This window comes from Balaenoptera acutorostrata, chromosome 1 (genome assembly GCF_949987535.1).
Source record: "Balaenoptera acutorostrata chromosome 1, mBalAcu1.1, whole genome shotgun sequence".
In the NCBI taxonomy this organism is placed as follows: Eukaryota; Metazoa; Chordata; class Mammalia; order Artiodactyla; family Balaenopteridae; genus Balaenoptera; species Balaenoptera acutorostrata.
The window spans coordinates 152,483,306-152,503,721 of NC_080064.1; the positions used below are offsets into that span (position 1 = coordinate 152,483,306).

The window sequence follows — 20,416 nt, forward strand, 5'->3', positions numbered from 1 at the left end:
AGAGTGGCATAAACATAAAGAAAATCACAAGGCACACATTATAATCAAATTGCTGAAAACTGGTGATAAAGAAAAATATAAAGCAGCCAAAGAAAAAAGACTATGTAGAAGGGAATAAAAATAAGAATTTTTTACTAATTCTTATCAGAAATAATGCAAGCCAGAAGACAGGTGAAGCAACATCTTTAAAGTCCTGAAAGAAAAAAAAAAGTTAACCTAGTATTCTATATTCAGTAAAAATACCCTTGAATAATTAAGACTAAAGACATTTTCAGACAAAATCTGAGAAAATTTGTTACCAGCAGACATAGACCTGTACTATAAGAAATGTTAAAGGAAGTTCTTCAGGCTGAAGAAAAATTATTTGAGATGTAAATTCAGATCTACAAAGAAGAACACTAGGAATGGTAAATATGTGAGTAAATAAAAAAGACTTTACTCATTTTTAATTTTTTTTAAAAAATATTGCCCATTTAGAAAAAAATAACAATGCATTTGGGAGTTTATAACACATAGAAGTAAAATGTGTGACGTGAGACAAATGATGGGGGTGGGGGTTGGAATTAATACAGTAGTAAGATTCTTACATTTGACATTAAGTATATATTGTTTGAAGATAACTTGTGGTAATGGAGGATGAATAAACTCTAGAGCAACCACTAGAAAATAAATAAGCCAATAGAGGAGGTAAAATGGAATACTTTAAAAAAAACCTCAGTTAATCCAAAAGACGGCAGAGGAAGAGAGGAAAAAAAAAACAGTGAAGAGATTAAAAAAGTAGAAAACAAATCACAAAATGGTAGATTTATACCCAGTCATACCAGTTATTACAATAAATGTAGATAGTCTTACTCTAAGTAAAGACATTATCAGACAGATAAAAAAGCAAAACCCAACTATAAGCTTACCACAAGTAACCCACTTTATTATTTATTTATTTATTTATTTATATCTCATCTTAATTCATAGGTTTATTATGAGGTTTTGTGGGCTGCTTATTTTATTTTTTATTTTTTAAAATATCTTTATTGGAGCATAATTGCTTTACAATGTTGTGTTAGTTTCTGCTGTTTAAAAAAGTGAATCAGCCATATGTATACATATATCCCCATATCCCCTTCCTCTTGTGTCTCCCTCCCACCCTCCCTATCCCACCCCTCTAGGTGGTCACAAAGCACCGAGCTGATCTCCCTGTGCTATGCAGCTGCTTCCCACTAGCTATCTGTTTTATATTTGGTAGTGTATATATGTCAGTGCTACTCTCTTACTTCGTCCCAGCTTACCCTTCCCCCTCCCCGTGTCCTCAAGTCCATTCCCTTTGTCTGCATCTTTATTCCTGTCCTGCCCCTGGGTTCATCAGAACCATTTTTTTTTTAGATTCCATATATATGTGTTAGCATACGGTATTTGTTTTTCTCTTTCTGACTTATTTCACTCTGTATGACAGACTCTAGGTCCATTCACCTCACTACAAATAACTCAATTTCGTTTCTTTTTATGGCTGAGCAATATTCCATTGTATATATGTGTCGCATCTTCTTTATCCATTCATCTGTAGATGGACATTTAGGTTGCTTCCATGTCCTGGCTATTGTAAATAGTGCTGCAATGAACATTGTAGTACATGTCTCTTTTTGAATTATGGTTTTCTCAGGGTATATGCCCAGTAGTGGGATTGCTGGGTCATATGGTAGTTCTATTTTTAGTTTTTTAGGAACCTCCATATTGTTCTCCATAGTGGCTGTATCAATTTACATTCCCACCGACAGTGCAAGAGGGTTCTCTTTTCTCCCTACCCTCTCCAGCATTTATTGTTTGTAGATTTTTTGATGATGGCCATTCTGACTGGAGTGAGGTGATACCTCCTTGTGGTTTTTTTTTTTTTAAGTATTAATCATCTGCTTTTTAAATTATTATTATTTTTATTTATACAGCAGATTCGTATTAGTCATCAATTTTATACACATCACTTTATACATGTCAATCCCAATCGCCCAATTCAGCACACCACCATCCCCACCCCACCGCAGTTTTCCCCTCTTGGTGTCCATACGTTTGTTCTCTACATCTGTGTCTCAACTTCTGCCCTGCAAACCGGTTCATCTGTACCATTTTTCTAGGTTCCACATACATGCGTTAATATACGATATTTGTTTTTCTCTTTCTGACTTACTTCACTCTGTATGACGGTCTCTAGATCCATCCACGTCTCAGCAAATGACTCAGTTTCATTCCTTTTTATGGTTGAGTAATATTCCATTGTATATATGTACCACAACTTCTTTATCCATTCGTCTGTCGATAGGCATTTAGGTTGCTTCCATGACCTGGCTATTGTAAATAGTGCTGCAATGAACACTGCGGTGCATGTGTCTTTTTTTTCTTTTTTTCTTTTTTTTAAAATTATTTATTTATTTATTTTATGGCTGTGTTGGGTCTTTGTTTCTGTGCGAGGGCTTTCTCTAGTTGTGGCAAGTGGAGGCCACTCTTCATCACGGTGCACGGGCTTTTCACTATCGCGGCCTCTCTTGTTGCGGAGCACAGGCTCCAGACGCGCAGGCTCAGTAATTGTGGCTCAGGGGCCTAGTTGCTCCGCGGCATGTGGGATCTTCCCAGACCAGGGCTCGAACCCGTGTCCCCTGCATTGGCAGGCAGATTCTCAACCACTGCGCCACCAGGGAAGCCCGCATGTGTCTTTTTGAATTATGGTTTTCTCTGGGTATATGCCCAGTAGTCCTCCTGCGGTTTTGATTTGCATTTCTCTAATGATTAGTGATGTTGAGCATCCTTTCATGTGTTTATTGGCAATCTGCGTATCTTCTTTGGAGAATTGTCTGTTTAGGTCTTCTGCCCATTTTTGGATTGGATTGTTTGTTTTTTTGATATTGAGCTGCGTGAGCTGCTTGTATATTTTGGAGATTAATCCTTTGTCAGTTGCTTCATTTGCAAATATCTTCTCCCATTCTGAGGGTTGTCTTTTTTGTCTAGTTTATGGTTTCCTTTGCTGTGCAAAAGCTTTTAAGTTTCATTAGGTCCCATTTGTTTATTTTTGTTTTTATTTCCATTACTCTAGGGGGTGGGTCAAAAAGGATCTTGCTGTGATTTATGTCATAGAGTGTTCTGCCTATATTTTCCTCTAAGAGTTTTATAATGTCTGCCTTACATTGAGGTCTTTAATCCATTTTGAGTTTATTTTTGTGTACGGTGTTAGGAAGAGTTCTAATTTCATTCTTTTACATGTAGCTGTCCAGTTTTCCCAACACCACTTATTGAAGAGGCTGTCTTTTCTCCATTGTATATCCCTGTCTCCTTTATCAAAGATAAGGTGACCATATGTGTGAACCCACTTTAAATACAAAGATACAAATATATTAAAAGTAAACAAAAGGATGGAAAAGGAACCCTAAAAGCTGGCGTGACAGTATCATACAAAGTGGACTTCAGGACAAAGACTTGATAAAGAGCTACATTTTACCATAATAGGGGTCAATTCATCAAGAAGACATAATTCCAGACATTTATATACTCAGTGACAGATCTTCCAAATATACGAAGCAAAAACTGACAACTGAAAGGAGAAATAAATCCACGGTTATGGTTGGAGTTTTCAACACTCCCCTCTGAATAACTGCTAGAACAACTTGCAGAAGATTTCTTAGGATATAGAGGACTTGAATAACACTACCAGCCAACTTGACCTAATTGACCTGTATGCCCTACCAACAGCAGCATATGCATTCTTTCCAAGTGCATTTGGAAAATTTACCAAAGTAAACCATATGCTGGGCTACAAAACAAGTCTTAGTAAATGTAAAAGCATTGAAACTACGTAGAATATGTTATCAGATAGAATTAAATTAGAAAATGATCTCTGGAAAATCCCTAAATGTTTAGGAATTAAACAAGACTTCTAAACATTCCAATTGGTCAAAAAATCACAAGGGAAATTAGAAAGTAAGTTAAACTGAATGAAAATGAGAACATGACATATCAAAACTTGTGTGATGCAGTTAAAACAGAACTTAGAGGGAAATTTATAGCTTTAAATGCATACATACACACACAAAAGAAAGTTTAAAAGTAATAACATTAGTTTCTATCATATTAAAGCAAGAAAAAGAGCAAATTAGACTCAAAGTAATTAGAAGGAAAGAAATAGTAAAGATGAGAATGCTAATCAGTGAATTATAAATAAACAGTAGAGAAAGTCAATGAAACCAAAAGCTGGCTCTTTGAAAAGATCAATAAAGTTGATAAAACTAGCTATTCTGAACAAGGAAATAAAAGAACACAAATTACCAATATTAGAAATGAAATAAGAGTACCATTACAAATCCCATAGATATTAAAAGCATATTAAAGAAATAATAACTTTGTGCCAAAAAATGTGATAGTTTAGGTGAACAGGAAAAATTCAAATATTCTACATAGACTTAAAAATCTTTTTACAAAACATGTACAAATTGAACCTAACAAAACTCTAAAGGATAATACATTAAAACCAAGTAGGGTTTATTCCGAAAATTCTGGGTTTGATGTTAGAAAACCAATCAGTGTAATTCACCATATTGTAAAATAAAGGAAAAAAACTAAAGTGGAGGACTTGCTAAAGATTTCAAGACTTAGTATAAAGCTCCAGTAATTAAGACAATGTGATATTGGCATGAGGGTAGAATGGAGAGACCAAAATAGATACATAGGAGTATTACTTGATTTTTGACAAAGATGACAATCTGTTTTTTCAACAGATTGTGCTGGAACACACTGTATGGGGGGAAAGAATCTTGACCTTACCTCACACCATACATAAAACTTCCAAGTGTATCACAGATCAAACTGTAAAAGATAAAATTCCAAACTTTCTAGAATACTACTTGGGAGAAAATCTTCATGACCTTGAGATCAGCAAGGATTTTTTCAGGACACAAAATTTTACTGTACAGAAAAATTTGTTTAATTGGATTTAAAAATTTAAACTTCTGCTCTTTGAAAGATGCCATTAAGAAAATGAAAAGATAGGTTGCAGGGTGAAATATTCTCAAACATATTCTATCAGAATATTAAGAAAACCATACAACTCAAGATAACCCAATTTTTAAGAATTGACAAGAGATTTGAACAGACACTTCAAAAAAGAAGATATGTTAATTCCAATAAGCACATGAAAAGATGCTTAACATCATTAGGTATCAGAAAAATACAAATTAAAATCACAGTGAGATACAACTAACACCCACTAGAATAGCTAAAGTTAAAAAGCCCTTTAATACCAAGTATTAGATGTGGAAGAGCTTGAATTCATACATTTTGGGGACTGCAAAATGATTCAGCCACTTTGGAAAACTGTTTGGCTGTTACCATATGACCACCAGTTCTGTTTCTACTTACTTAAGAGACATGAAAACATATTTCCACAGAGACCTGTACACAGATTTTCTTAGCAGCTTTATTTGTAACAACAAAAACTGGAAAGAGCCAAATGTCTCAACAGGTGAGTGGGTAGATAAATTGTAGTATGTTCATACAGTGGAATATTACTCAGCAATATAGATGGATGACCTGTTGAAATATGCAAAGCACATTAATGACTCAAAAATGTGCTGTAAAGGAAACCAGACACAAAATATTACATATAGTATGATTGTTTATATCCAATATTAGGAAACATCTCATTTACAGTGATAGAAAGCTAATCTGGTTGCTGGGGGCCACAAGTAGGGATTGACTAGGAAGGGTGCATTTTTGCGATTTTGTAACTTATATCTCAATAAAGTTTATTAAAAATAAATAAAGGAATACTCCTTTTGTAGAAGGTGGAACAGTATATTCTGATTTTATATCCTTTTATTAGCAGGTCACTTTGTCAAAGACTTTTAAATCTTTATGCTTTATTGTGTGGTATAGTTTTCCTTAAAGTCTATCACTAAATGAGGTTCACTTCTTGTCTTAATAGAACTTAAGATATAGTACAGAGTAGGGAACAAAGCTTTGGAGCCAGGCAGATACACATGTACATACAGCTAGGGGTGAGTATGAATAGAGACATGTTCTTTCGTCTCCCTGAGCCACATATGCATAAACTATAGGTAAGTAATAATGCCTGTCTCTTAGAGTGGTTGTAATGGTTAAATGAAAACCTATGTAAGGTACCCAGCTGAAGTACCTTGCACATAGTAGGCATTTAAAGGATAATAAGGGAATAATAAGAATAGTGTTAACCCAACATAGTTAAGTTACCTATATTGCATTTTCCGATAGCTCTCTTGAAGTTTAGTTAGAATGCAGGCGTTTGCCACCTTTTCCCATTTAGAAATACTTTCAGAAATGTCATTGGGTTTGAGGCAGTAGAAGAAAAAGAAATCTAGGTAAAACTTTTTCCAGCATGCTCTATATGCTAGTTCTCTGCTGAACATTCTTGTGCATTTCGCCTGCTTGCTTTAGATTCATGCCATTTCTCCAGTTATGAATGCCCTCCAAACTTTCCATCTCTTCAGATCTTATCCATGCTACTTGCATAGTGATTTGTCCAAGACCTATCTCTTGTGTGGCATTCCTCAGCTCCCTCTATATTCTGATTACTTGCATATCTTTACTGGTTATTTGGCACTTGTCTGCTGACTTTATTGATAGTTTACCTTTTCAAATGTCTTATGTCTCTTTCACCTCATGGCAGGGACAAGGTTTAATTAAACATTTTTATACTAGCTAACAACCAAAGTGATTAAGACTTGTATAATTTGAAGTCAGGTCTGGATTTGAATTCTAGCTTGTCGCTTACTAGTTGTGTGACTGAAGGCGAATTACTTAACGTCTCCAAGCCTCAGTTTTCTTATCTGTGAAATGGAAATAACAGTGCCTACTTCATTATTTTAAAGATTAAATGAGAGTGTGTGGAAAATACCTGACACATTTTGACATTAAATTAGTTACTATTTTGGTTGATTGATTGATATTAATTTTTGACTTCAGTTTCCAGGAATATGGATCTACAGGAGCAGCCCATGCTGATAGTGAATATGAGAGAAGAATGATGTCTGTATATAATCATGTCTTGGAGGAGGTGGAATCACTCAGTCGGAAATATACCCCTGTTTCTTATATGGCAAGTCACATTTGTTTTATTGAGTATTATTATGTGGAAGTGAGTTTTTATCTGTCTCTGGCACTTACTGTGTGTGACTTCAACACATTAACCTCTCTGTGACTGTTTCTGCTGTGCCTGTTTTGTAACAGGGTTAGTACAGTGCCTACATCATAGTATTGTTGTGAGGATGAAATGAGATAATCCATGAAAGCACTTGGCACGTCTGTAGCTGCTACATAGTCACACTAACATGTCAAATCTGCTCTACCAGAATGCAGATAAAACTTTTTTTTTCCTTTTTTAACAATTTAACTAAAGTTGCAATTGTTCTCAACCTTGGCTACACATTAGAATCACTTTGGAAGCTATTTTTAAAAAAACATCAATATCCAGGCCCCACCCCAGGCCAGTTATCTTTGAATCTCTGCGAGGCCCAGACATTAGTATTTTTAAAAGCTCCCAGGTGATTCTGTCATCCCACCAGGGTTGAAAACTATTGGCCAATTAAAATAGAAGGAACTGGGCTTATTTTCTGACTATCAGTAGATCAGTTCCTGCCAGGTGATGCTACTGCTGTCCTTTAATACTCATGTCCGCTTAGCCTACTGAATCTGCTGCCTTTGGCACTGTTGAACACCTGCTGTTTATCCCCTGACTTCCCAGTCACAGGACAGACTGACACTCTCACCCAGATTTCCTCCTCCCTGTCTGGCCATTCTCCAGTGTTGTATTAAGCTCAGGTTCCTATAACAAAATAGACATAGTGGCTTAAACAACAGACATTTCTCACAATTCTAGAGGCTGGGAAGTCCAGACTCAGGGTGCCAACCAATTTGTTTCGTGGTGAGGGGTCTCTCGCTGGCTTGCCAGCTGCTGCTTTCTCACTGTGTCCTCACGTGTTGGAGAGAGGGGGGGCTCTCTTCTCTCCTTCTCTTCTTATAAGGGCACTGATCCCATCACAGGGGCCCCACCCTCATGTCCTCATCTAAACTTAATGACCTCCCAAAGGCCCACCCCCAAATATCAACACATTGTGAGTTAGGGCTTCAACATGTGAATTTAGAGACGACAGCACATTCAGTCCATAGCACTGTCTTTGAACTTTACACCTTGGAGAGTTTCTCTTGCCCTGCCTACACATTGGATACTGGTATTTCCTGTAGCTCTCTTCTGCCTCCTGCTGTTCTCATTGTGAACTCACCATTTATCAGGTGTTCTAGAAGAAATTGACAGGATGTGTCATTAAAGAGTTAAATTAGATTTTTTTTTTTTAATTTTTATTTATTTATTTTTGGCTGTGTGGGGTCTTCGTTTCTGTGCGAGGGCTTTCTCCAGCTGCGGCAAGTGGGGGCCACTCTTCATCGCGGTGCGCGGGCCATCTCACCATCGCGGTGCGCGGGCCATCTCACCATCGCGGCCTCTCTTGTTGCGGAGCACAGGCTCCAGACGCGCAGGCTCAGCAATTGTGGCTCACGGGCCCAGTTGCTCCGTGGCATGTGGATCTTCCCAGACCAGGGCTCGAACTCGCATGCCCTGAATTGACAGGCAGACGCTCAACCACTGCGCCACCAGGGAAGCCCAGATTTTAAGGTTAGATACTTTGCTCTGCACACTGCTTTCCACATAAGATTGTAAATACATATTTGCTGAATTGAAATGACACAGGTAGCTGTTTGATACTGAGATTGGTTGCTAAGGAAGATTGTAAAGATTATCTTTGTAGGAAGTAGACATATTTATGTGAGACATTGATTAAATTATTTACATGTATTTCCTCTAAGCTCCACCCTAGGAAATTAAATAGATGCCAGATAGTACCTTGAGTTTGATAGAGTTCAATCCACTGCGTCTAATGGAAAGAATGGGAATTTTCTGCCCAGTAGGTACACAATACAGAGAAAAGAGCCCTAGGGTCAAATTCTACCTCTGCCACTCAGCAGGCGTGATTTTAGACAAATTTCTAATACCCTTTTCTATGATATGGAAAAATATCTACCTCATAGGGTTTTTGTGAAGTTTAAATGGAATAATGCCTAATGCCTGGCACAGTGCCTGGCCTGGCATATAAGGAGTAGTTAATAAATGTTGATTCCCTTTTCCCCCTTTCCAAATTGTATTTTATAGATTTGATGCTTTCTGAACCCAAAATTCAGTTTAACAAGTATTTATTGAATCCTGTGAATAGAAAAATGACAAAGAGGCTCTTCCCTCAAGTTGTCCATAGTCTGATAAGAAAGATTTTATAAACAAATACAATATAATATATGTGCAGTAATAGAGGTCTGCACAAAGTAGAGTCGTAGCACAAAAGAGGAAGTAATTCATGTCAAAGGATAGGGGAAATGGGGTGAGGGTGAACATCAGAGAGAAGAGGTATTTGCATATGAGTTTTTCAGGCAGATGAGGTGTAGAGAATTTCAGGCAGAGAACAGCATGTTCAAAAGCAGAGGCATGAGGACTTCCCTGGTGGCACAGTGGTTAAGAATCCACCTGCCAAAGCAGGGGACATGGGTTCGAGCCCTGGTCCAGGAAGGTCCCACATGCTGCGGAGCAACTAAGCCCGTGCGCCATAGCTACTGGGCCTGCGCTCTAGAGCCCGCGAGCTACAACTACTGAGCCTACGTTCCACAACTATTGAAGCCCGCAAACCTAGAGCCCGTGCTCCGCAACAAGAGAAGCCACCTCAATGAGAAGCCCAAGTACCGCAATGAAGAGTACCCCCCGCTCGCCGCAACTAGAGAAAGCCCGCGTGCAGCAACGAAGATCCAATGCAACCAGGAAGATGCAATGCAGCCATGAATAAATAAATAAATTTATTTTTAAAAAAAGCGGAGGCATGAAATAGCATGATGTCTTCTGGGAACAGTGTGTTATTGCTGCAGCATAATGTGCAGGCTCAGGACTAGAGAGTTCGGTGGAGGCCAGATGTCAAAAGGCTTTGAACACAGTCTTAAGGAGTTTGGACTTTATCCCATAGACAGTGGGGGCACTCTTTAGGAATTTTAAATGGGTGTGGGAGAGAAGTGGGTAAGCTAAGATTGTACACTATTGTTATGTGGAAACAGAACAGGTAATGGCCTGGAGGGCGTGAAATTAAAGGAAAGAAGAGTGGTTACAAGACTATTGCAGTAATCCAACATAGGGGCCAAATTGATAAAGTGGGAGCAAGAATGAGAAGAACAGATACATAAGAAAGATTATTTAGGTGTAATACTTTCAAGGCTTGGTTTTGGTTTTTTGTTTGTTTTTTGTTTTCTTTAAATTAGATGTGAGAGGATGGAGACATGACCTCTGGGTTTCCAGCTTAGGTGACCAGGTGCACAAATGGTTGATCCTTGACTGAGACAGAATACAGAGGGATAGTGGAAGAAGGTGGTTTCATTTTTAAACGTGTTAAACATTGGCAGTTAGATAACAGGTTTGGTGTCAGAAGGAGACAGGCTGGGACGCATGTAAAGCTGAGGTGTCACGAGCATACAGATTCTTAAAGTCCTGGGAGTGAAGAAAACTGCCTGTGAAGAACAAATGGACTGAGGAGACAAAAGGACTAAGGAGAGCGTCAGCACTGAAGGAACAAACGAAGAGAATCTTAGGAAAGAAGATGGAGAAGGGAAGAATCAGAAGTGAGGGCAGGGGCCGTTAAGTGGAATTTCATGGGAGAAGAGCATTATCAGGTGCTACAGAAGTGTCAAAAAACACAAAGGCTGAAAAGTATTCGGTTTGGCAATGAAGGGAGTGTTCGTGATGGCGATAGTCCTCTTATCGGTTTACTAATCATGATATGTGATTTCACATCTCCAGACTGGTACTTTGATAATAATCTGCAACTAACATACGTGTCGAAGTGTGCCCAAGGGGCTAGTGGCCTCAGAGGCAGTCCTGCTTTCCCAGTGGGGAATTGCAAAATCTGCATCTATTTTAAAAGGGAAAATGGTACCTTTTTGCCGGGGAACAGCCTGAGGTCACTTGTGGTCCTCTAAGTCCGTCCTTTAAAGATGTTTCTCTCCTTAAATACTGTTGTGGCATCAAATGTTCCACCACAAGTAGGATGTCCGTGCAAACGCGTCTCAGATCCCTTGTTGCAAGAAGATGAATAGTGCTGTTTTAGGAGTTAAACCTGAGTAGACGCAGTGTCTCTAAATCCGTGTTGTGGTTATCTCAAGTAATAGACCTGGCATTTATATTAGGAGTCTGTCAGGCACAGAATGTTCAATAATCTGAAACCAATGAGGAATGGATTCTTCTGGCTTTTAGCCTTAATGCCCTACTTTTTAAAAATGTTTACAGCAGAGGCACTAGGTGATACCCTGCTTGGAAGCAGGAACTTAAAAGGACAGACAGCACTGTATAGTGGAATAGTTTTCAGCCTGTGGTATTTTGGGGGCCACTGAGAGAGGAGTAGACTGAGGAGGGGATGGTAGACCAAGCAGGAATGGTTCTGGGTCACCCAAAGTTACAGGTGTTCTGGTACTGTAATTTTTTTTTTCTGTTAAGTTTGCAAATCATTGGTGAAATAAAACAAAATCACTGAGTGACCTAGTCTGGTGACCTAGGTTCCAGTCCCAGCTTGTTCCATTAGCTGTCTGGGTGACCTGTGTCATCAGCAAAATTGAGGGTTAGACTGGGTGATCTTTAAAATATCTTTGATGGTATCACAGGTGTATACTTATCTCCAAACTCATTAAGTAGTGTACATTAAGTATGTACAGCTTTTTGCATGTCAGTGGTACCTCAAGAAAGTAGTTGAAAATAAACAAATAAATAAATAAAATCTTTGAATTCTTAAATTCTGGTTCTATGACCCCTTTCACTAAGACTCAAAAGATTCGTTAGAGTAGTTCTTTTCCTCTGCAGTTAAGCTGGGATTTTCAAAACTCAGTTAAATTTGTGAAATAGATTTTAGAAAGGTGTTATATTTAAGTTTCAGCGATCTATAGAGTTGGACTATATGGTAATCTGAATTCCAGTAAGTTTCCACCGTTTCTCACTCGCTGGAGACTCCTGGCCACATGGACAGGGAGGCCCCCTGGTAGAGGCGGGATGAAGAATGAAGCAGTTCCAAGACAAAGTTCCACGGGGATTTGGACTCGAGCCTCAGATGTCAATATTTTGCTCTCATTTTTTACCGTATACATGCTCTTTATCATATTTTGTCACGTGGTAGTTACTTTATATTTTAGTATCTAAAATAACTATATATGTCTAGTAGCTCTAAGCTCTATAGAAACGCAAACTTTGCACATTGCTTGGTCTTGAGGAGTGTGGGTTTTCTCTGTCATTTTTTATTGAATATATTTCAGAATAAAGTAAAAATCTGTAATTGTCCTCCTTGACGTGAGTGATTTGACAAATGTATGCAGTTCCTGAGTGTTATGTCTCTTAACCTGATTGGTGTGTACTTTTGTAGTAATCTTATGAGCATTTGTAGTTTTACACTTCTTCCTGAAAGTAACAATTTGTTGATGAAATTTGGAAATTTATTTTCATTTGATTTTTCTTTCTTCTCCCCAGCATACAGCATGCCTCTGCAATGCCATCATTTCTTTGCTGAAAGTTCCTCTTTCATTTCAGAGATATTTTTTCCAGAAACTGCAGTCTACCAGCATCAAGGTAATATAGGAAGAACACTCAGGTTTAATATAGTTTAATACCTTCTTCTGAAGATTATAGGGGGCATAGCTCTGCTTCAGGATCTTACCTTTGGTTTGGACAGAACTTACACTCTTCAGTTGTAAGCCTTTCCTCCCTTCATCAAGTGATTTGGGAGTTAAACCCTCTCCTCTCCTTTCTTTCCTGATAGTGCCATATGCAGTGTGACAGGCATTTGGGTACCTCGAGCTCTGTCCCTGTCCTCAAGAATGAGTTGAGTGCTGTTCATCATAGTAGCCCACAAGGATCTTGCGCTGAGTCCATGTCTGATCAAACTGTTTAAACCCAACTTAGAATGAATCAGGTCCAGTAAAACATCACCAGCCCTATCTGCAAAGCACTTTTGTCTTCAAATAACAAATTTTGAGGAGCTGGGCAATGAGTAGAGTCAGTATTTTTAAATATTTAAGCCACTCAAAATTCAAAAGCTATTTTGATTCAAAGAATGAAATTGTTGGGAAAGGGGGGAAATTGTCATTTGTAAGAGATTCCCTAGATTATCCCTATCAGTAAATGTCTTCAGTGCAGTTTTGCATCTATTTGAATGTTTTTGATTACAAATAATAGAGCATTCCATTTCAAAATGACCTGAATAACAAGGAAAATTGATTATGTAGATAAGAAGTCCTAAGGTTAAGATGTCTCCAGGGTTCAGTGACTCAACGACATTACCAGAAAGACCCAATTTCTTCCGTATTTTTATTTAAGCAAGATTTAAGCTTTCTTTAATTGAAGGGTATTTAGGATTCTTAATATGTTTTTAAAGAAAAACTGAGAGGTTAAAAATGTCATTTGGTTTATTTGTGGGAATTGACTTTTATACCATGCTGACTTGATAGCGTATGTAATCCTAGAATTCTAGATTCATTTACATTTGAATTTAGTTTATTTAAAATTACCTAAGACCATAGAGACAGCAGCTGGACATGAAAATTTATATAGTGCATTTCCATACTGGAGTTGGTTCATTGTCAAAGAAATGCCCCACCTCAGAAATTGGGAGAACAGTACCCTTGCTATTCTCTAATCCTCTGTTCCCCTCAAACAGAACTGGGGCTGGGGGTTAAAAAAAAACAAAACAGTGGTATTTAAAAGGAGACATTAGGGATAAGGAACCCTTGACTTTAAAGGTATATCTGTCTGGTTGTCCCAGCACAGTCGGGTCATTGCAGGGGTGTGTCTGTGTGTATGTATGTGTGCCTGTGTGTGTACAAGTAACGTTTTAATCTATAATCAACGATTAGCACAGACATGTTTGTTGGAAGGAAGCTTGCTTTTGGTTGTTAGCATTTATTTTAATGTTGGCTTTCCAGCTTGCCCTGTCACCATCCCCCCGGAATCCTGCTGAACCCATTGCTGTCCAGAATAACCAGCAACTAGCGCTGAAGGTAGAGGGAGTGGTCCAGCACGGATCTAAACCAGGACTCTTCCGCAAAATTCAGTCTGTCTGTCTGAATGTTTCTTCCACACTGCAGAGTAAATCTGGACAAGACTACAAGGTAATTTAGAAAAGAGGCAGAGTTGTGATGCAGGTTTTATCAACTCATTGATGGAAGTTTTCCAGTGTTTTTCATGGTTAAGCAGATTGTAGTTATACCTCCCAAGGGATCAGATGGACATAAGTTAAAAGTACGTATTAGGGTGTAAGGGGGCTGATAAACAACACTTCTCTTTTCCCTGCCCAAACCAGTTGATAGACAAAGCATCCAGGCAGGCAGAGATCAAAATAAGGGTGTCACTGCTGTTAGAGCTGGGGAGAAACCTAGCTCAGGTTGGCAGCAAGGACTGCCTAGCCTTGTGGCTCTGAATTGAGTTTTCCCACCAGCCTCCGCCAGTACACACAAGAGTCTGCCCCTGTAAAACTGGGAGGAGCAGTACCCTGAAGCCCAAAGAAGGGAGAGAGAAGGTGCTTAGCTCCCCAGGCCCAGTCCGCACCCCACAACTTACCAATCAGTAGGATGCACCTTCTCCCCTAGAGACCAGTACTGTTCATCTAATGAAAGGTCCCTCCACATGGAGGGAAGCATCAGGAGTGGGGAATACCTTCTCCCTAACCCCCTGACCCCAAAAGAACACATCTATTTATTTTTCCTTTGTTTTAAGTAAATTTTAGCATGTTCCAAAAAAAGTATACTATATTGACATACAGTGATCAGATGAAGTAAAATCTTTCGTTAAGGGTTGAACCCTAGAAATTTGCTGCTTTGAGAAATCATGAGGTAGGTTAACCAAAATCATGCTTGCTTTGGTAGCCAAAGCTAAGATTCTGAATCTGTGCCCATGAAACACCAACGTTCCAAATGTAAAATGTTCCTTTCTTTAGACATCTCTTTCCAGTTCCTTGGTGGTTTATTCACAGTAAATGGAACAAGTGAAAAGTGCACAGTTGTATGAACAGAGTTGTTTAAATGTCCAAATTGGTTATGTCTGGGTTTATTTGTGGGCATCCTTGAACTGAGGTCCAGAGCAAGGAAAGGGGTATCAGTAAAGATATAAAATGAGAGCATTTTATTCTCTTTGGTGGTTTTAGGCTAAAAGGCCAAGGGAAGGTCTGGTTTAAGCCATCACTACTTTCCTTACTTTGGTAACTTTCTCTCTCTCTCCGGGGCTCTGTCCCCACTCTGAGAAGGCTCAGCCTTCACTCTCTCCCTCTCTTTTGACTTCGAGGGCACAAAGCGTGGCACCTTATGTAGCCACTCAGTAGCTATTTGGTGAATAATGAAGAAAATCATTTACTGTATTTACAGTACAACTCTCTTATGTTTCAGTGATCTCTGTTACAGAAGATCATAAGGAGAACGTACATAGTCAACTTATCCCTGTCTGCAGCTCTCTGCTCATTTTGAGTTTGAAAGAACAGTAACCATGATTCTCTTTGTTCTTATATATAGTGATTTCTACTGTTTTTAAAAAAACCATTCAAGTCGAGAAGTACTACTGGTCTTCTCATTGTTGACTTACCTCTCAAGAGGCACTGGTTAAAGTCAAGAAGCTGACGTAATAAGCCAGGTAGTACATGATTGCTTTGTAATGTTACTTGCAGTGAGTTTGCAACTTAAAATGCATCATGCGTTCAGAGTGATCAGGTTGCCTACTAGGCCTGTTTCTGGTCCTTTGAAGGAAGTTCTTGTTTGGTGTGCATATTCTTTAGGGAAATAAAAATCCTACAAAAGTTGAATGTGCAAACAAAAAACGAAAAGGACTTATAAATAATTTTAAGATCTTGAATTTGTGGTGATTTCATTTCATTAATGTTACAGATCAGTGTCTCTGGAAAACTGACCTCATGATAACTGCTTATTGAGACACAAAGCTTCAGGGCACATTTATATAATTAATTACACAACAGAAATACACACATAAACATAGAGCAGTCTAATCAAATATTCATTCTGATTACCTCTATATGCATTCTTAGAATAAGTGTCTCTCTTGACATACTTCATCTTGGGTACAAGAAGAGATACACCTGCAGGTGTTACTCTGTTCTTTGAAGGACAAAGGTATGAGTATCTAGCTAAATACATAAATGAATTCATAAATCTGTGTTTCATAATATGTTGTACTGCCCATCTGAACAAGACACTGATTTTTAAGTAAGCAACATGCAAGTTCTAAAGTTAATTTGTTAAAGGAGGGAAGAATCACTACATTACTTAAGTAATATAAAATCAGACTAGCTAGGAGGGGAAAAACCATATATTTGCATAGCATTATGTTCTTTTTCAGTCTTTCAGATTTTAAACTCACTGAAACAGGTGGTTGCATCCAGTTTCTTTAGAATATCTCTTCACAGGGCAAAGAAAGATGGGAATTGGAGTTGGGGTTGGGTGAACAAGGAGAGGGGAGGAGAAATTTCTCTTTTACCCTCTTAGGGTCTCCAGCTGAGCCTAAGATTGAATTGACCTTAAGGCAGATTAACCGGAGAAAAGCATGCCAGTTTTATTAGAATTTTACATATATATGGGAGTCTTCACAGGAGGATGAAGACCCGAAGAAGTGACCAGAACAGAAAGCTTAGATACCTTTTAGACACACAGACGATAAACTCCTGACAAAATGGCAAGACAGAGGGTTTGGGGCTAGGGACAGTAAGTTGAGGGAGAATGACTAGGAGATGCGTTGGGGCACTGGGGGAGGCTAGTGGAAGGTACGGGTTATTTTCTTAGGTTGGTTTGTACAGATCCATCTCAACATCGATTCCCAGTCTCTGGTGATAGACTTCTCTTTTTTGGTGCAGGGAGGTTTACCTTTCTCATGGAAAATTTGATTTATGTTTTAGGTAAAAAGGGGCAGGTCAGAGAGCCCTTTCTGTATCTGTTGTTTTTCAAGTGCCCTTAGCTCAGAATAATCGCTGTGCCACAGCAGCGTATGTGGGGTGGCATGTTCTGAACTGCTTCACAAGGCAGAAAGGCCAGCATCACAAGGGGTTGAGAAAGCTCCTTCTACTCAAGCTCCTTCTAGTGAGGAGGCAGTGTCACCTGATATTAAGAGTGCAGGCTCCGGAGTTAGCCTGCCTGGGTTCAGATGCCAACGTCACCACTCATTAGCTGTATGACCTTGGAGAAGTTACTTAACCTCCCCACCTCAGCTTCCTCATTCATGAAGCAAGGATAATATTAGTACCTACCTTTTGGTTGTTTGCAAGGATTTAAATAGCACTTAAAACAGGTCCTAGCTCACAGCATGCAGTCAATAAACGTTAGCTATTGTTATTGAACGATTTTCTTCGTTCCAGATACCCATTGACAATATGACCAATGAGATGGAGCAGAGGGTCGAGCCTCACAATGATTACTTCAGTACCCAGTTCCTGCTGAACTTTGCTATCCTTGGCACACACAACATTACAGTGGAGTCTTCTGTGAAAGACGCCAACGGCATCGTATGGAAGACTGGTCCCAGAACCACCATATTTGTAAAATCCCTGGAAGACCCTTATTCGCAGCAGATTCGCCTGCAGCAGCAGCAGGTCCAGCAGCCGTTACAACAGCAGCAGCAGCGAAATGCCTACACGCGGTTTTAGCCGTGCAACAGAGGCACTACAGACTTCCCAGGGACTGAGCAAATTAGCGAAAATAGTTTGCTTTTTCATATGGATAAAGGTACAAAAGTTAGACTATGGAGTCCGTTTATTCATTGCTTTCTGTGATAGAACATTCTGAAAAAAAATTTCTTTTCTTAAAAATTTACTTGGAGAAATCATTGGGTTCCTAACCAGAAAGATTTTTTTCCCCTTATTTCTTCTTAAACCAAGTCCTTCATCTCCTATTTAGCACTTTCATTGTTTTGCTATTATTACTTTTATTTTTGCTGAGCCTTCTCTTTTTCTTTCAGAAAAAGTCACATATTGGGATCATTGAATTAGTAAATTTGACTGCTTTCCTACCAAAATATATCACTTGCTGCCTGACATAGACCTCTGATTCTGAGCTGGGCCTTTGGAAGTTCTGACCAGTATGTGCCGGGTTTACCCAGGATAGTAGAAACTGAGTACTCCCATAGTTGGACTTGAAAGTGTCCCCTGAAACATCCGGTCTTGTGGATTATGAGAGCATGCAGTCTAGCAGAATGGAAACATCCTGCCGTATTATTTCAACTGTTTACCTATCTATTCTCTGCTAAAGCAATCTTAATTTATTGTTTTAGTATTTAATTGACCCAAAGAGCAGCTAACAATTACATAGAAAGATTGGAAATTAATAATTTGTTTTTTTCTAATATATGTGTGATTTTATGCAATACAGACTTTTTTATTGTTTCTAAGAATGAAAAAAATCACATCTAATGTTGGGAGGGCAGATCTTTTCCTTTGATTGGTTTAGATTCTTCTTGGCAAGTTAGGTAACGCTAAACTTGATTGTCTAGAAACAGCAGTCTCTTTATAATACACCCTCAGTTGGGACGCTCAGGGAATAGAAGTTTTCTCGTTAGCCAGAAAACCCCCTTTTTTTCTATGTCAATACTGGTTGAAAACCCTTATAAAATATAATAATAATACACTTTCTTTTCTTAACACAGTATACTACATGTAATTTAACTGTTCTTTCTTGATTTGGGATCGTTCAGTGCTTCAGGATCATGATTTCTAGACATCAGGGATCACAGGATTGCAGACACTGATGATATGGGCACTTGGGCTGAAAGTAGCTCCCAAGGTGAAGCGCAGGGCACAGTCCCTGGAAGTTTTCTTTCAAAATAAATCTCTCAATTGCTTTGCTCGTTTTGCCTTTTTCTCTTTAAAGTCGACATTGGCTCAAAGGAGGGATAGAGTTTAAAGGGAAAAAAATGAGTTTGGGGGATTTTTGTGTGTGTGTAATGTGGCCTCTAGGGGTAAAAGTGATTGGCAGGCAACTCATGTCCCTCTAAGATCTCTTGGCTTCATGAGCTATTGTCCCAGCACAGCACTTCTTCTGCCAGTGGCCAGGGCATTGTCATAAAACGTGTGTAAATCTACAGTGTCCACTGTGGTTGATGCCCAGATGTACACAGTGCATGACGTGCACAGGCGTGACAGCATCTGGGAACATAAGCCTTAGGAAGAATTGCTAGAGAGTGTAGTGGGGGACGTGTGCAGGACCTCTTGCCCTTCTACCAGGTGTGGAAAGAGCTGACCGGAAAGCCTAGGTTCCACTGTAGGCTCCGAAGAGTTAGCCCTGTGACCTGGGCAAGTCTCGTCATCTCTGTAGACGGAAGTTTCTTTGTCTGTAAAATGACTGGATTAGATGGGACCTCTTGACTCCAGTCTAGAGTTTTGTTATCTGAAAGACTAAAGACCAAAAAAAAAAAAAAAAAAAAAAGTTCTTTCTTAAATTGAGAAAAATCTTTTTTCTTTTCTTTTCTTTTAAAGTGGCTATTTTCAGAATGAAATTTTACAATGTTAATTTTAGGTTTCTGGTGCTGTTTCAAGGCAGAATTGTCTGAAAAGAAGCAAATTTTGTAAACTACCAATTCCCCCAGTTCACTTTGAGACCTTCCTGTATTTTATGTTCTTAAAAGGTAGGCTTTTGATAGCTGTAGTTATAAACTGATTGATTTGCTATACTGTAGAGCCCCTGGCACAAATTGGAAAGGAATTATTAAAATCAAAACAAATCCAAATACTTTGGAGTGAAAAGTAACTGTGAAGGAAAAAAGCCTATTTTCTTTCAGGATGTCCATTAGATCTGGAGTTGGGACACTGATTTTATTTTTGGTATAATATCTACTGCATTTTTGGCATCAACTGTTAAACAGTTATTTGAGGTGGGGGGAAACTGTGTTTATAATTTCAACAGTACACTCATGAATGAAAAGGAAAAGAATGCTCAAGGAAAGATGCAGAAAAGAAAGATAAACATACTGATTATGAAGTGAACATGTTCCCTGATTTTAGAAATATGAGTAATAAAGGCACTGGCCGATTGATTTAAGAAGACAGGACTGATTTTTCCCAGTATTTAGTGACTTTGCAGTATAACCTGGTGGCTAAAAGCCCAACCTTTGGAGCCACTCTGTCCAGTTCCAAACCCTAACTCTACCTAACTTTGTGGCCTTGGATGAGCTACTTAATCTCTCTATGCCTCAGTTTCCTTATTCCCCAAATCGGGAAGCATAATAGTGCTTCATGGGTTAGGTGTGAGGATTAAGCAAGTTAATACGGAATTAATATATATAAAGCACTTAGAATGTGCCTCGCACATA

General features: G+C 38.8%; 1 protein-coding gene across 2 annotated transcripts in view; it reads left to right on the forward strand.

The window, feature by feature from the left end:
* INTS7 (integrator complex subunit 7) overlaps positions 1–18,953 on the forward strand; it is a 90,606-nt gene extending 71,653 nt beyond the window's left edge. For both annotated transcript variants that reach the window (XM_057526109.1, XM_057526120.1), the window contains 4 exons: positions 6,970–7,102; positions 12,596–12,694; positions 14,047–14,232; positions 17,472–18,953. In XM_057526109.1, the coding sequence (XP_057382092.1) occupies positions 6,970–7,102; positions 12,596–12,694; positions 14,047–14,232; positions 17,472–17,759 (706 nt within the window). In that variant the 3' untranslated portion in view covers positions 17,760–18,953. The remainder of the gene's footprint in view (positions 1–6,969; positions 7,103–12,595; positions 12,695–14,046; positions 14,233–17,471) is intronic.
* The last annotated feature ends 1,463 nt before the right edge of the window (positions 18,954–20,416 follow it).